An 18413-nucleotide genomic window follows, 5' to 3' on the forward strand; every position below is an offset into this window, starting at 1 on the left:
AATTGAGCCATTATTTCAAGATGTAAACATGTTCTTTTGAGCATTTGGCATACAAGCCGCTAACAAAAGACGTGTTCGATTGCAGATAAGAAAACTTATAATATTGTATTAATGGCTATATTTGGTTGAATATATATATATTTGGTTAAACAATGATTGCTAATATATAATGAGGTTTTGCCTGGTAAAAACTGTATGTTCACACAAATGTCATCACTATTTTTTTCTACAGTTTTTTTTCTTCAAGAGGCATGATTAATTATGTAAGATTGAGGAATATGTAGGAATAAACTAAATTGTAAAAATCACCTGTCATTTGGCTTCCACGAATAATCTTATCCTTTAGTGATTTCTCAATATTTTCATCAAGGAATCTGCTGCGAAGGCCTGGTAATAAGTCCATTGAGCACTCATGTAATACAGAGAAATAAACCACTTCGTCGTCTGTGAGAGTTTTAGATGCAAATCTACAAAACGAACTATCTGCAAGTGGAAGCAGTTCAAAACCATGAAGGTCATCAAAGTCATTGTCAGCTAGTAAATATGTCAGTAAACAGATCTTCTCTCTGCGTGCTAGGCTGCATAATGAAACATTCCGTAGGGTATCCCGAACGCGACTAGGTGTGACACTGTTCATTTCGTGCTCAGTACAGTGCCACAAAACAGCATTCATCACGTGTGGATAGTCTCTTGTGGAGACAATCGGTACATTGTTTTCTAGAAGAAGTCTCACAATAAGCTGTTGAGTTCCCTTTGGAATGTCCTCAAAATGGTCAAATATTGCCTCATCTATATTTATCCACTTACCGCCTCCAATTTCACTAAAGAACACATCTTTTTCAAGTAGTATATTGAAAAAATTAGGACACATTAACTCCTTCCAGGGGAATTCCACTTTGTTCACATCAGGCCATGTCTTGTAGATGCAATCGACAGAAACCTCTCCTGTACTGTACTGCTCTATTGCATGAAGTATAAGTTGAGTGTACGCTTTTGGAAAAAGTTGCTGAAGGAGCAAAGTGTTCCATTTTGACATTTTGTCATTACGATCTTTAACTGGCCACTTGATTGTGCGTCGATCATCACTAATACCAAAATCGGCATTTACATGTACAGGTAACCCGCTATAATTTTCAGACGGTGGAAGCGGGAGAAAGCAACAAGTTCTACCTTCAAGCGGTGATGATGCCTCAATGCAATTTTTTGCACTAAACGCCTGCATAGCAACACCTACCAATGGCAATCGATCAAGTTTTTTTGCCAGTGTAAGTAATTTGGATGGATTGTCTGATCCCTCCAAATAAATGCTAATTAGCCACTTGTGTTCCTCTGGTTTTAAATGATTTTCAACAATTTCAATATGCATTGGAAATATTGTCGAAAATGATGCGTAATCATTACTGTGCAGCGGTTTACTACTCTTAATTGCTGTTATTATGTCTTTTCTTGATTTCTGGACTATGTCTTTAGTTCTGCAAGAAATGTTAGCAGAAAATAAAGGCACTTCTGTTTCAGTAAGCTTTTCTCCTACCGTTATACTGTTTATAGTTTTTAAGAACAATAGGAGTATTTTCGCATCATCAACAAATAATTTGAAGAGCCTTTTCACGTCATCTCCATTTACCATATTATCTGACACAAGTGATGGTTTTCTTCGGAGTGGGAACCGAAACATCGCTCCCATAAAAGAATGCCCTTCAATCAGGCCCGGTTGATTGCTAAATAAGTTCTTGTATGGTTGAAATTGGTCAGTGAATTTAGGATCCTTAAAAATACTTGCCCTTTTGTGTATGTCTAGTTGGCGCCCTCGACGGGCTTTCCCCTTGTAAGTAAACAATGTCTCGGTAGGATCCATTAATGCAAGGTAATTTCCGCTCAAAATGCTAGGCACATCTAAAATGAATATAAAAAAACAACCGTGATAATATATTTTTTAAACGTATTGCCTAATTCCTGAGGGAAATTCTTAAGACGTTGTTACAATCAGTCTAGTTGCTATAATGCGCAATTCTAAAACTGGGTTGCATTTTTTATTATTACATGAAGTAAAATTACCCAACTATTCATTTATGCAGCCTCACCCTTTCTCAGAGAGAAAAATGTTAATCCATCCACCATGCCGTATGTATTTAGCAATATTGTGTAAGTTGTTGACTGTTACCTAGTCCAATAGGTTATATATTCTGATTTTATTGCTGTTTCCGAAGTGTACAATTTTGCTGCAGAAGAATGTTCCTATTTTTATCGGCTGTTTTAATATATGCGCAAGTTTTTTATTCTGATTCTGCTGTTTTTGAAAATTGTAATTTTTTTTTATATTCTTTTTTCTATTTCAAAATTTGTATATAATATTTACCTCCCTCTTTTTTTCTCTATTTTATCTGTTTATATTTTTTTATTAATCTGTTAATTTGTCCTTTTATATGATTGTCTTTTTTGTAATTATCCTTTAAAAATCCCAAGCAATTCTGTTTTTACTGTGATTTGTGGGTGTTTTTGAAATAAGTAAATAAATAAATAAATTTGTTTGTCTAAGCAAGATTGAGCAAAAACAATCAAGAAACTCAAGAGGTCAAAGGACAAAGTAATTTATTATATTGTGGGGTAAAAAAGTCAAGGTCACTGAGGCTTACCTGTCACGTGATAAACGGACACAAATCCCATCCCAAAGCGACCCACTTTTGTTGGATCGTCCTTCTTCTCAGATCTTGATAAATTCTGAATGCTTGTCCAATCCTTATCCATAAAGGTTGCATCATTGAATGAACACAAAGCTGGTCCTTGGTATGGTGACAAATCACCAATCCCTTTTCCACAATATAGGTTCTCTGTACCGTGCTGTCGGCCGTCGTACAAAAACCTTACAGTGGTGGCGCCAGCATCATCTGCATTCTGTGTCAACTCCTGTTAGAAATTACATATTACTATTTATTGTTATGTCAGACACTCAATGCAGCCAATGGTCGTTTGCTGCTGCAATACTATGTAAATCACAATGCCACAGGGCGCATGGGAAGTATTCGCATTGTCAAATACTCACATGGAGTGGAGTTGGATACATCGGCTGGCAGTCTGATGTGGAGAATACTCATTAAGAATAAAATTTATTATATAAGCCTAAATAGTCAAAACGTAGGCTCCTACTCCTAGCAGGAATGTGTAGGCCTATATACTACTTGACAGCATACTTTCTGTAACTGAACAAGTAACCTTGTTGACTTTTTGGTTATTTTTCTAGGACAGGTCTTACCTATAGCATGGCATGACATTTCGTAATCTATACTTTTCATTTTTATCTTTAGTTTTAAATGCATCCTATCATTCCGCCACCGGATTTGCTTTTAAAATGTCGATTGCCAGACAATACAGTGTCTATTCGCCCTTCTACTTATCCCCGAAGTGACAGTGGACACAAAAAAGAGCACATTTTTTATTTTAAGAAGTAGTGATGTATAAACCATGAAAAATAAAACACATAAAATAGGATTTAAAGTTAGTAGGTTTTACTGCTCTCTGGTTTGATAATGATGGTAGATGATAATTATAATAATGTATGATGATGATGATGATGAGCCATAATTGTAGAAATTAGATTTTTTATGGCTATGTAAGCACAGTAAGTTACCTTTAGTAATTGACCCTCCGTGTAATTTCGAAGAATTTGTTTCACATATTCTACCAAAGGCGGCTCCCTTTGTCCGAAACAGTAATCAGCTGATAAAGTAAATAATAATTTATTATGGAATCAATAAAATAGTGAATAAATTGATTATATATATTAAGCTGTATAATCTAGACAGAGATTTACATTTGTTTTAATGAGGCTACTAGTCATTGGTTGATTTCCCGTCGATTTTCAATCAGGCGGTACTGGGGTGGGACTTGATTTCCTGCTCCACAACAACACATCTATTCGTAGAATCCTTTTAGAAGAAAGCCTACCTAAAATGGCCTATAATTGCATGAGACCAGCTAAATCTAGCTTTGAATATAGGAAGATTGAAACATAATAATATATAATATACCGCAGTGTTCCTTTGAGAAAAAAAATTATATTAATAAATGTAATATTAATAATTTAGGTTATATTATCTGTTAAAAATTTAATCAAAATCTCCTCCATAAGTTAAACTGTATACAAATTTATTTAATTAACTTTGATGTCTTTCATTGGAATTGCTGTATATGTTTTTGTAAATTTTAGAAATAACTTATGATATTTAAATGGCAATATTTTTATTTATTATTATTATTATTATTATTATTATTATTATTATAATATTGTAATTGGCCTTTCCTCACTGCTTTTTTATCTTTATTTTATGTCTGTTGATTTTGTGTTAATATATTTTTGTGTGCCTTCCTTTTTTGTATCTAAGGAAAACTAATTTCAATTTTACCTGATTGTTCTATTGACAATAAAATTACTTTGACTTTGACTAATAAGTTTTACATTTTAGTGTAAAAATATATAAAGAAGAAATAGAAAGAAGAAGGAATAGGAATGTAATTAGGAGCAGCTCATATTGGTTCCGAAAATTATATAATTAATAATGATAATTGCCTTTTATTAAATTTTACACGTTTTAGTGAATTTTACTCACTAATTATCAGAGGTCAAGGGTCAAGCCCACCATGTTTCATAAATTTGATTATCGTGTGCATTATTTAACATTTCTAAAGCACTGGAAATTTATCCGGAAGAACATGTTGTAGTTCAGACAACATTGTTATCATGATTATTGTATTCATGATTAATTAGGGCGCACTCCAAACCCAACCTAACTAAACCTAAATAAGGTATGCAAATTAGAGCCGTCTATTTCAAAACACTAAAAAAAAAAAAAGAACATTCCATCCTTACCGTCTTCATCACTTGACATTTTGGCAATTTGCAGGATTCAATCAAACCAAAAATGATCACACAAATTTATTTCAGCATCATCAGAATCGTTGTAAAAATCTATAAAACAGACATATATGGAGAATATATATTAATTGGTAATGATTTCTTTATTTCGTAACATAAAATGTTAATTAAAAAATATAATTTGCTTGTCGCCAAACCTATATTCTCAGAATTCACATCATTCGCACTTTCTTGCCATCACGTGAATCAAACCGATATTTTAAAATAAATGGTTTCTCCTCCATTACTAAAGACATGCACTCAATACGACCAACCATGGGCAGAGATCTTGGGAGACACTCCCCCACATATTTTGAGGGGGTTGGTAAATGACCCGTGTTAACAAAAAAAGCCCTGTACAGCTTTTGTATAGTACTGTACATCTTATAGGCCTACCGGTATCACTAACGTCTGAATTACCTATAATACACAACTCGAATGCGCTTGCTTTTGTTACTACAATTTGAGAAGTATGAGAAAAAGTATACGACTTTGGGCACACAAAGTAATTAAAGAAAAATAAATACATCAAAGACAATTAAGTTTTATTTTCAATGGTACAATACGAATTAGATTTCAATGATAGCCGCAAATCGCTGATAAAAAATCATAGTGATGTTATGATTATGACTTGCTATATAAGAGTGTCATTTCCAGCTAGCTTAAGGTACTATTTCGCAAAATGTTTTTACCCCAGCCTCAACCATGGTGGGGCAGGGGTGGGTTTGGACTCATTGCTTTGAAGTAGGTAAAAGTAAAATAAATACATCAAAGACAGTGTTTTGAAGCTTTATTTTCTATGGTACATCACACATATTAATTAGATCTCTATGGTTGCTGAAAATTGCTGATAAAAGATTATGAGAAATTTGTTGGCACTTCATTTTGACTATAATGGTAATGTGATGATGACAAATTTTACTACATAAAAAGAGTGTCATTATCGGCCATCTATAGGTACATATTCCATAAATGTTCGCACCTCAGCCCCAACCATGGTTGGGCTGAGGTGGGTGTGGGCTCACGGCTTTGAAGTAGGTCAAGTAAACCATTTACATCAAAGACGATGATTTTAAGTTTTATTTTATATGGTACATCACACATTTTAATTAGATCTCTATGGTTACTAAAAATTGCTGAAAAAAGATCATGAGAAATAATGTTGATGTGATGATGGTGAATTTTACTATAAAAGTGTCATTTCCAGCCATCTAAAGGTTCTATTTTCCTCAAATTTCTGAGTGTGCCTGAGGTGGGTGTTGTCTCACGCAATTCCCCCTCCCAACCACTACCATTCAAAACAGATCTGCGTCCGTGCGCCCAAGGGTCCTTGATGTGATTCTATTGTTAAATATCGGTTAGTTGTTGGTGACTTTAATGAGTAGTATGACACAGTTCCTTTTAGTTCACTGCAAACTTTTATTAACACAAACTGTACGTTGGTTACAATCAGCTAAACTCCAGGTTTCAGATGTTAGAGAACCCTTTTAGAATGGAGTCAGCTCAGCTCTGTACTTTTCTTCTGTGTTGAATCTAACTACTGACTACTGACTACTCACTACTGATTACTGACCATTGCTGATTACTGACCATTGCTGATTACTGACCATTGCTGATTACTGGTTACTGGTTACTGACTGATCCCGTGATATGGGGTGTTTGCCTATTATACTTTAGGTAATGGGGGTGTGTCTCAAGTAAGTCACCCCATACTTTTAGAGTTTCTGATTGGATCATAGAGAAATTCTTTCTCTATGATTTAGAAACTTGTTTACCAAAAAACTACTAATTAAGATGTATCACAAACTTCAGAGCTTAGGCTCAAAACTGACAATCATAGATTCATAGTGTGAGAAAGGCCAAGTCCAACTGACTAGGGTAAAGTTATACAAAGTCCAGTTATATTATTAGATTATCTGTATACTCAAGTTGACCATTAAAACTGTCAATCCAATTTAAGGCATTTATCAGGTGAAGGGTATCGATTCCAATGGTTATGCAAGTTAATACCATTGAACCTTAATACTACATTACACTATGGAGAACGCAACGCCATCAGCAGTGGTGACCAACAATTGACAGTCTGTGGCTTTGCGTTGTCAAACGCTACAGTGAGACACCAACTTAATTCAGTGGGCTAATCTGGTGGTAGCCACTGTGTGTGCACGCTGAACCATGTAAATCTCTAGGTCCCAGGTTCAATTCCCATCGCTGCCTCTCCTTGTGTTTCAGCTTGCGGGCTGAAATACAATAGCGCACCGTTTTTCGTATTAGACGTTAGGTCTGCATTTATGGCCCCATGTGCATGTTAAAGAACGCAGGACTTCTCCCGGTATACTGCCCAATCACCACCGGAAGAACCCCAGTGGAAATAAGTCCTCTAGACTTTCGTGGGCTATTCTTGGTGGTTACATCGAATGAATCCGATCTAAATTATATATCTGACCTTATTAGTAGAGAGGTTTTTGCTACACGTTCTTTTAGAACGTGTACGTGTAGATATCTACGCGTACATGTTGTTTTTGCATCCGATCTATTCGCTATCCGTCGCACGCTGGCCTTGCAAACTGCCAAAAAACAAAAAAACTACAGTAGCGCCACCAAGACACAAAAAAATAAAACAAAACAAAAAGTTTAAGGAAGTACACAGTGAGGCAAACACCAATCCTTTATTCAAAACAATCTATACATTTTCGTTAAGTGTTCTTTTTAGATTTAAACATTTTAATAATACCATTGTGCTGAAAAATCCAATACAATGTATTAAGAAAATACAAAACTGAACATTTTCTACGCCTGAGGCCTACATAGCCTAGGCTAGGCCCTGACTTAAACAAGGCAGTAGGCTAGGACAGGTAGCATTAATTTACAAAAAAACAGTAGAATCCTTTTTATTTTTTCTTATCATGTGGAATTGATTTTCTTTTTCCTTCTGGGACCAAAGATGGGGAAAAAACCCCAAAATTTTGAAATCATGAAAAGCACTCTGCAGAGATAAAGATGAAGGAAGAAGAGTTGGAATTTAAAAATAAACAACTAGATCAGAAAAGAGAGTTTGAGAAAATAAAATTTGAACTGGAGACGCAGGAACGACAGGCCAGAATGTTGGTGTCAAAAATTCCACAGTCTACCATAATATAAATCATACTGTACATATATACAGTAGATATAATGTACATATAATTGTAATGTAACTTACCAATTGCACAATAATTTAACCAAAAAGTTCTTTGATGTTGTAAAGTTCTCTGAAAGCATATATTGTAAAATACATGTATTAAACTTATATTTATCAGAAACTCAACATCTGTTAAAATATGACTTCATTCATGTATCATATCATATAAGGCTTGCCATCTCAAAAACAGGTGTACTGTTGCTAAATGTTAAACTGCATACTTAGCATAAGAATGTAGCAGCTGTTGTATATATATACAATACAGAGAAGCTGTAAAACTTGTTAATCATAACTTTGGCATTTACTGTAGTAAGTTGATTACAGTAAATGACTATCATTTTTAATCTTATAATAATGTGGAGTATGTATATTGATATATTAAAAAGTCAATCTTCATGCTTTGTTGTTGGTTTTGGCATGGCAATCCTCATAATCATCAGATACAGTACTAACAACTTTTAGCATAGAAGAGTCAAATTAGAAGGTTGTCGAACGATTCCGCTCTTCTATTTGTAATGTAATTTGATTTGTATAGCACTTTATACCGGAGTACTCTAAGCGTGGACTAGATCATATACCGGTAGTTCTATACTGCACGGCAAACCCCTGGATAATGAGTGGATCATGTTATATACAGTAGGACTCACTTGTTATCTCAATAAAAAAATTTAATAAGTTTAATGTTCAAAAGAACCTATTTTTTGGTTAAAAATATTGATTTCTTGTTTTTTGTGAAAAATTCTAGAAAACACACCGCAAACCTCCAACAACACACCGCAAACCCCACCAAAACCTCTAGATTACGATTTAATTGGGTAAATTATTTTTTGATTTTAATCAAAAATTGACCTTTTTGCCCAAAAATAGGTAAAGAAAATAAAATTATCTATTTTTAAAATTTTTAAATCATAATCAAGAGGTTTTGATGGGGTTTCTGGTGTGATCTTGGAGGTTTGCTGTGTATTTTCAGATATTTTTCACAAAAAAATAAACGTTTTTACAAAAAAATAGGCTGTTACCGGCGCTACAGAAATTTTAAAATCTATCTACATACCATTTCATTGGATTTATTTTAAAACTGTGCCGCCAATGTCTTGCAACTCACTGGGGGACTTCCTGAGGTCTAGCTAAGCAGCTAGTAGCAGTTACAAAGCACCGCGGAGCGGACAGCACCGCTTGACCCTTGCCATAGCAGCAGTAGACAACAGACACAAACTTGTTAATTAGTGTAATTACTGCATATGTAAACATTGACATAGTTTTTTAGGACTTTTTTAAATATAAACATTCCTTGTTTTTTACGTTTTAAAATGTTTGTGCTCATTAGCAATTTAGTATTATCGTTGATTTAATCCACGACACTAACTATGTACCACTGGCCTCAAAAAGTTACCCAGGTTAGTTTCCAGGTTATCGGAAAATTCCATTTCAAATTTCGCAAAAATGGTCTATAAAATAATATTATTATACAATACTATACAGTACAACTTTATTTTTCAGGGTAAAACCATTCAGAGAGAAATTGGTCTACCTTTTAAATTAGTGTATGCCTTCGACTAGTAGGAGTAGTACTACTGACACTAGCCTAGGCAATATTTTTGCTTTATATATATAAAAAAAAATAGCAGACTAAAGGGCAAGGTCTAATGCACTTAAAATAATACTATAGAGTAGTAGGGTACTGTAGCTTTTTAGTAGCAGTACGTTTTAAGACTTTTACTACTGTACTCCTACTAAGCCTAGGCCGGTCCCATAGAGAATTATTTTTGTCATTGCGAACAGCCATCGGTGCAAAGCACCAAGGGAGAACTTCCTTGCAAGTTTTGGTTAAGCCTTCTAGGCCACCTAGGGCATAGAGGCCTAGGCTTACTTTAAAATCTATATTTTAAACTAAGAAATTATAATCAAACTATATCCAAATGATTAACATAGGCCTATGTGTTATCAATATTTAATTTGGAAATACAATAGCACATAAATAAAAATACCTTTTTAAAAATTGTACCCCGCATACAGGCCTGGGAAAAATATTTTGGGGCCTCAGACCATGAAAATTACTTGATCAACTGCTGCCAACACAAAATTTTATCTATTACAGCTAACAAAGAGTACATTGAGTAGTTTGGAGCAAGCATGAATGTGGCAAAGACAAGCCAAACCAGTCACTCGTCGCAAATCGTGTTTCAAAGAAAATGGCCAAAACATGCTGAAATGTCAAATTTTTAAAAATCTATTTTATTGCACCAAACTAACCTTTATATATCTACACATCATTCTATGCTGTTATTTTCCCCAATTTCAATGTTAAAACAATACTTTTTAAGAATTTAAAGATAGTTTCTGCATGAGAAATGCCTGAAATCATAAACTTTGACTGCTAATTTCTCATATATTGTTCTTTAAACAGCTGTGTGGTTAAACGCTTGTAACTTCATAAGGAAATGTCCAATTTGAATGATTTTTGTTTCATTTTATAGCTATTATTTTATTCTCTAACACTGTATTAATAACTCAAAATCGATTTTTGCGACGAGTGACTGGTTTGGCTCATCTTTGCCACAAATGTCAAATTTAATTATCGGTATGCAGTAAATGCCTCCGGGGTAAAGGTCAATGCCTCCGACCGCTGGGCGACGGCCACGCACTTTTCCAGCCCTGTCTGCGTACAACGTCAAACCAAGGACTTTTAACTGTTACCAGGATAGAAAGCTGGCTGGTTTAAGCTTTCTAACTTGAATTAGCCTTATGTGTGGTATTGCTATGCTAATGAGCCAGATATGCACAATCTGCACATGCTCAGAAAAACAAAACTTTGCTCAGCTAGGCATACAGCTAGGTTTAGCCGAGAATTACGGTACGGTAAAACAAAGCAAAATAAGGGTACTAAATTTCACTTTACATGCAAATCAATCATACTATACTTACACACTTAAAAAAAAATTAATCTACCAATAAAATCACCTGCTAGGTAAGATATAAGACCAGTTTAATACAAATATGATTTTAAATTGATGTGATTTTGTTTTGAATTATTACAATGAACATCACATAAGCTAGCCTAGATCCAGGCCTAGGCCATGTCTAACTGCTTATAATATAAAAATGCAGAAAAAAGACCCAAAACAAATTAGAATGAAGTTATCAACTAACTACTGTATTGCATTAAAATTATTCATATACTTACAACTTACCTATATAAAATTAAAATGTATTGCTCACAAATGCCAATAATTTTTATTATAATACGCCTTTTCCACGAATCGGTAGACACCTTGAAGTGAAGACAAAAAAACCTAAGTCTGTGGTGCATCACCGAAAATAATAAGATATCTTTGAGACCAAGTTCTTGACCTCATGTTATTTAAAAATTCATAAGTCCATGCTATTGGATGGTCGTATAACAATTAATTTTTCCTGCAAAATGTTCTTAAAAGACTATTTTACACCATTGTAAAAAATTGTAAAAGGTAAAGCCTATCTAAATAGTGTATTTAGAATAGGCATATTCAGTACTGCAATAGACCTATTATTCTTAAAATATATAAAAAAACAATATTGGTTCAAACTCTTTCTTTAATTAATAATACACACTATTTTGTTCAAAGTCTTCCTTTCTTTCACTCAAGGAAGTACAAATTCGAGAACTAGGCCTACCACTTCCAAAATGAGCATTTAGAACATAAAATCTAAAATCAGACAAAATGGGTATAAATAGAAGGTGTTTAGATAACCGAGCGCGAAGACGACGACCATTTAAATGCATGCAACATCGGATCCCTCGCGCTGGCTGAGCTGTCAAGCTAGCCACGACTACATCTATCTAGCCTAGGCCTAGGATATTCCTTACTACTACTACTACTGCTGTACAACTAGTAGTTGCTTGAATTTAAAAATCGTATTCATTACCTTAAAGTATATTGAATAATAAGTAAAAACAGGCTTAAGTCATCGATAGGCAGGCGGTTTTAGGCCAACCATGAATGAACGAATATTTTTTTCTCGAAGTTCACATCAATTGTGTTACATAGAGGGCGCTTGTTTGGGCATTTTTCGTAGACATGGTTTTGTTCGACCTGCCCGCGCGTGAACGTGTGAATCGGATACACAAATTATTTTACATTTCGAAGCCAAAATCTTTCCGTAAAAAATTATTTCTTTTGTTAAATTTATTTCAATATAAACTTGGTTAATATTTTTTCCGTCATAACTTTGAATATTTTTTTTTTTTGGCAAGCTTGCCAACGTCCTATTGTGGTGCCGATGATGATGATGATGATGATGATGAAGATGATGATGATGATGATGATGATGATGATGATGATGATAATGATAATAATACGATACGATACGAGGCCTTGGTCTTCATAAAACCGGGGCTGAGTATAGTTTGAGGGCTATCCTAATTCAGGTATGACAGTACTTTAAAAAAAAGTCGAGGCTGAAGATACACCTCTTTTCTTTCTGCCTCCTGTCAGTAGTCACTATTTGGGTTTGTTTTTTTTGTTGTTTTTTTTTTTTGTTTTTTTGTTTTTGCTGTCGTAAAGCGCATAAAGATGTTTGATATGCGCTATATATAACTAAATAATAATAATAATAATAATAATAATAATAATAATAATAATAATAATACAGTAATAATAATAATAATAATAATAATAATGATGATGACAATAATAATAATAATAATAATAATATTAATAATAATAATAATAATATTAATAATAATAATAATAATAATAATAATAATAATAATAATAATAATAATAATAATAATAATAATAATAATAATAATAATAATAATAATAATAATAATCAATACAGTTGGATTTGTATTTGAGTGATCTACTTTAGGCCTAGAATCTCTTCCTTCAACATTAGTCCTACATCACCGAACACACATTACTGTATAACCGTCCTACAATTTCTATGAATACCAAATCATACTATAGCCTAGCACCATTGATTGTAATATAATGTGTAATTTATGCTTATATACTGTAGTCATTGATGTCTCATCAAGCGGATACAAATACTGAAGTGAATTGAATTGAATTTACCAACTGTGGGTGACGGTAACCTTGTCAATATCATTCCCATTGTTGGTGTAACAGATAAACAATGAACTTACTACCGTAATCTCTGCACAGTTTTATTTCTGAAGCATATTATAATACATATATTCTTATACGGTGGGGTCAGAGGTCCCCGACGAGGGGGAACATTTCCCCGACGACAACAAAGTGGGCGTGGTCGAACGTCGCTTAAATGCCTTGAAAGTGGTCTAGGGTGCGAAGGGGTTTCAAAGGCTTATTTAATCGATTTTCGAGCCTACAAAATTTATGTAAAAAATATTTTTCTTTTTTCTTTTTTCCCGACGAATTGTGATTTCTCTCCCGGACGATGGGTGGGTCCCTCTTAGGGACCTCTTCCCCCCCTCAGCTGAGGCCTACGACCTCAAGTCCCGCTGTCGGACAGTTCAGCCCACCTCCTCCAGAAAATATATCCTGCCCCGGCCCACTGTTCGGCACACGAAGTATTTTCACAGCGATTAATTAGATCGATGATGGATGTGTACATTACACATAGCCTACTAAGAGATCTCAGTGGTTGCCGAAAATCGCTGATATTTTTTACTATAATGGTCATGTGATGATGAATTTTACTATATAACAGTGTCATTTCCGACCAGCCACTATTCCCTTAAATTTTTGCACCGATCCCCCTACCGCCAAATCCTGCATTAGCCCCAGAAACTAATACAGCAATACAAACAGATTTTCTTGTCTTGGTTCACTACTGCTCTATTTTTTACACAAACAGGGTCAAATACACAGTTTAAAATTTGTTCACGCAACACACTCATGTCACCTCGGTCTCTTTGTGGTGGAGGTTCGAATTTGATTAGGCCTATGTAATTTAAACCGTGATGTATAAAATATGAAACCATAATGGTAGACTTAGAGTACCGGTAGGCGATTTTTTAATTACTAAAATACACAGCAATTAGATTAAGATTTATCACTAACCCTTTAAGTCGGAACTGGAACCAACAATGTGACCGCTGCTTTATTCTAGTTTAAAATAAGAATTATCATTATCGTTCTAATCTAATCATGGATGTATGATCTAATACGTGTGGAAACGATTTGGCGCAGTGGGAATGGTTTGGTTTCCCATCGAGTAATCTCGAGGTCGGTGTTTCAATCCTTCGCTGTGCATCGCTTGTATCCTTCAGCAAGGCACTTTATTTCCTACAATGGGTACCAACAAAATGCTTGGATTAGCCTGCGGTTGACAAGGAACCAACACGCTCTAATTTGCTTTACGCTACAAAAACTGGGATTAATCTCAAGCCCTGTGCATTTAAACACAAAGCTCCACGCAATGTTGTCCCGTTTTTGGTGACTGTTTAAAAGCTAAACGTGTTTAGACATAGCTTAATGTATTCAGGATTAGGTCAGAAACATAAACACATTAGGCCAGACCTAAACACGTCTAGCTTTTAAACGTGTCACCAAAAACGGGATAACAATGCGCGTAGCTTTGTGTTTAAATACTCCACGTAGTTTTTACAGTGTAGAAATAGACGAATGGTAAGGATGTTAAATCTACCTGACCCTTTTAGTTGGTACTAGAAATAAAAATTTAACCATCACTTTAATTCAGCTTAAATTATGAATAAGGATGTATTGAACAAATATCACCTTACAACACATTATACTTATAACCTTTGAATTTTTTACTTTTTTACATGAATAAAAGGTTCCAAGCTCTCTAGAATATGGACATTGTACTCTCGCAATTAATATACTTAAGTGTGCTCGCCTACGGTGTTTGATTAGTTTTATTCTGTACAATTTTTCTTGATTAAGTCATGATACGCCTCTTGAAGAACGAGATCTACCTTTGATTGCCTTTTTAAAATATGCTCCGCATACAACTTTCGAATTTAGCTTTGAAAATCAAAGAATATTTAATTGTTGATATTTGGTTAGCCTTAGGCCCACTAAAACGTTTGATGCAGGCCTACTTTACTAAATGACAATTTTAAATTGATACAAATACTGGTAAAATGTTCAAGTGTGGGGAATAGTTAAGTTGTTTTCCCGCTCACATATATCTGGCCCTGTCAGGAGCATAATTAACACTGAAAATGTTTCAAACACCAAATAAATAACTGCACACGCATCTCTGAAGATTGGTGCCTAACACATCATTATTTGACAAATAGGACAAAAACAACTGGATTCCCCACTGACAACCATCGTGGTTAGTGGTGACACATCGGTGACACAAAATGCTTTTCTATAAATTATTTACAGCCCTTAAACGTTTATTTCTAATTTTTATACTTATATTTTTATTTCTTAAAATCTTCTCAATTAGAGGCGTCCAGCATGCATTTTGCGATATATCAAATTGAACTTTACTATTATATTAATGTACAGTATTTGAAATGATGACTCCCCTGAAAAAAGCATAATCTCTGAGTGGGACATCCTGCGTAAAAAAAATACACTTCAGTGGTGTCGCCAGCGGGGGGCTGGGGGCTATAGCCCCCCTCGCCGGGGAAGCTTAGCCCCCCCCCCCTCCAATCGTCGGGGAAGACGATATATTTTGTCTGGGAACAAACAAATAAAATAAAATATTTACATGTAATATTCGTTTAGCCACCATATTGTTTGTGTTAACTTTTCATCACAACAACAATAATAATAATAATAATAATTCAATGAGACTAATTAAAAATAATTTGCGTTCTTTTATGACAAATGCTCATTTAGATAGCCCCATGATGGTTGGAATACATCGTGATAGGTGAAGCAACCTCGACCATGACAGCGTAGTTGACAGATTTAATACAAAATTTCCAAAATATAGAATTTCACTTTCAAGAATGAGGATTTGAAAATAAATTAGATGGTTACATTGCATACTTCTTTGTTTCTTGCTTTATTGCTTTTTGGTTTTGGAAGCTTATTTTAACATTAGAAAGCATAGCCTACATGAAGTCATATTATAGTAACTCGATGCCTATCAAATAAGTAATAAAAAATCTCCATAATTCATCAAATACCACTGGCGCCACCACTGATACACTTGTCAATAGACGATCAAATTTAACAACTGACAAATCAGAACAGCGCTAGGAATACGCGCGCGTATTACAAACAAACGTGTTTTTTGTCTCCACAAACGCACGTGTTTGCGTATGTTTTAACACTGCCGTCTTGTGGGACCTTAGCAACAATATCCAAGGGGTGGAGCTTAGTGGAAAGGTCAATTGTAGTTCTCCCCACCCTCTCAGTGCATAACCCTTTGCCTGGGCTCACTGTTGTATTTTTGGCGCAATAACTAAGTCAAATTCACGGTCCCACAAATTGCACGCAACGCACCTCTGTCCTCGTTGTGTAGTGGAAGTTCGAATTTTATTATATAATTTATACGGTAACCATTTTACAAAATAGGCTATAAAAAATGAAACCATAGTGGTAGGCCTAGAGTAGCCTATCGGTATAACTGTCTTTGCTAAGTTATGTTTATTTTGTGAAATATAAATAAGGTCCTCCTTCCATCCATGAGAGGCGAATGGGCAGTATGAGTGAAAATGAATATTACATAGATCAGCATTCATTATAGGCCTATTTGAAGTCACGCATGGATAGCTGGAAATTGTCTTTTTAACATCAAAATAATTATGTTAAAAAGTAGTTAAAGTCAGACTCCGAAGGGAAAAAAAATTGATATGTTGTAGAACTGATTTTTCTAAGACAGAAAAAAGTTGTTAGACGAAAAACTGGGGGACGGTGAATGAGATACTGATTTTTTAATATTTAAAAATAGGGGAAAAGGGGGAATAAACGCCCGCCCATTTTTACACATTATTCCCCCAGTTTTTAAATATTCAAAAATCTGTATCTTATTCACCGTTGCTCAGTTTTTAATAAAACTACTTTTTTTCTGTCTTAGAAAATCAGTTCTACAACATATCAAAAAAATGTTTTTCCTCCGGAGCCTGACTTTAATTCATTATCGTAATTGTTTTATAAATTACAAGTGTCTATTAGCCGCTTAAATGCGTGACATTTTATTAGTGCCTCGCAATACTCGCACTGTTGGTACAGTCAATTACCGTCATGGCTCGCATGAATAATTGCGTGCCTCGCTGGATGACTCGTTGGCTCGCACTTTAGCAACACTCCCCGGTAATACAGGGACACAACTATGTGTACTTCCTCCGGACCCCGGTTCAGTCCCAGGTCGTGCCCCGCTATTATGGCCCGGGTCCGGGACTACAATTGAACAGTGCATAAGAGAGAAAGAATTCAATAATCCTCAAAATTAAGGCGTTGCCCATAAATTTCCGTGGGAATTTCCCCGAGATCTCGGGAATTCCCAATTTTGTCAGAAAGCCTATTCAATAGGCCTATCTATAATGAATTCACTAAAGTGATGCATTACTTTATTTACACAATGCGTTCCTATTCAGTGTATTATAAGCATTCATTTAGCTTTTAAACTCACCTGATCAAGCATATGATCAGCTACCCAATATCGTTTACATTCTTTTAAAAATATGAAGAGCTGTAAACATTCAGTTGCCACTTTGCGGAAAACAGTGAATTCGTGACTGTACGATTTGTAGGGCCTACATTCTATTTTTTAATACGTGTGACTGCTCTCTTATGATTCGTTGGAATACTAATCACGTGAGTAAAATAGGCTGGCTTTCTGCAATTGCACACACGGTGCCCTGACGTATGACTAAGTGCACCGATAACAACTTCAGGAATACTGTAATAACCACCCTTTAAAAAAAATTACATACATTACTCCCTCAAACATCAATGTTCTCGCAGTATTGATTGTTCATCCGCCAACCGTGCACCTACCACAACTTCCAATCCATCCCTCTCAGTCCCAATACAGATGTCCCTTGGGCATGCAGGATTTGGTGGTATGGGGTCAGTGGTGGCGCCAGAACCTGCCCGACGGAGGGGCTAAAGGCCCCGACGGGGGGGGGGGCGCTAGTGAAGCAAATCGAGTCTCACTTAGCCGGGGACCGCCAAGGGAGAATGCAAATTATTTTTAATTAGTCTCATTTAATTATTATTATTATTATTATTATTATTATTATTATTATTATTATTATTGTTGTTGTTGTTGTTGTTATTGTTGTTGTGATGAAAAATTAACACAAACAGTATGGTGGCTAAACGAATATTACATGTAAATATTTTTCTTTTATTTGTTTGTTCCCCGACAAAATTTATCGTCTTCCCCGACGGGGGGGGGGGCTCTTATACACATCTAGATGTGTATAAG

At 35.0% G+C, this 18413-nt stretch overlaps 1 protein-coding gene across 2 annotated transcripts in view; it reads right to left on the reverse strand.

Annotated features, from left to right (window-relative positions):
• LOC117123963 (sacsin-like) overlaps positions 1 to 17732 on the reverse strand; it is a 34799-nt gene extending 17067 nt beyond the window's left edge. Inside the window, exons 1-5 of one of the 2 annotated variants that reach the window (XM_033270066.1) lie at positions 17613 to 17732; positions 4865 to 4963; positions 3626 to 3714; positions 2634 to 2904; positions 310 to 1893 (exon numbers count right to left, since the gene is read on the reverse strand). In XM_033270066.1, the coding sequence (XP_033125957.1) occupies positions 310 to 1893; positions 2634 to 2904; positions 3626 to 3714; positions 4865 to 4883 (1963 nt within the window). In that variant the 5' untranslated portion in view covers positions 4884 to 4963; positions 17613 to 17732. Of the gene's footprint in view, positions 1 to 309; positions 1894 to 2633; positions 2905 to 3625; positions 3715 to 4864; positions 4964 to 17220; positions 17347 to 17612 lie in introns of those variants that run through there. The other variant, XM_033270074.1, reaches the window with a different exon arrangement.
• Positions 17733 to 18413: the final 681 nt, after the last annotated feature.

Source organism: Anneissia japonica, unplaced genomic scaffold (assembly GCF_011630105.1).
Source record: "Anneissia japonica isolate Jap-2015-1 unplaced genomic scaffold, ASM1163010v1 scaffold169_len739621_cov184, whole genome shotgun sequence".
Taxonomy (NCBI): Eukaryota; Metazoa; Echinodermata; class Crinoidea; order Comatulida; family Comatulidae; genus Anneissia; species Anneissia japonica.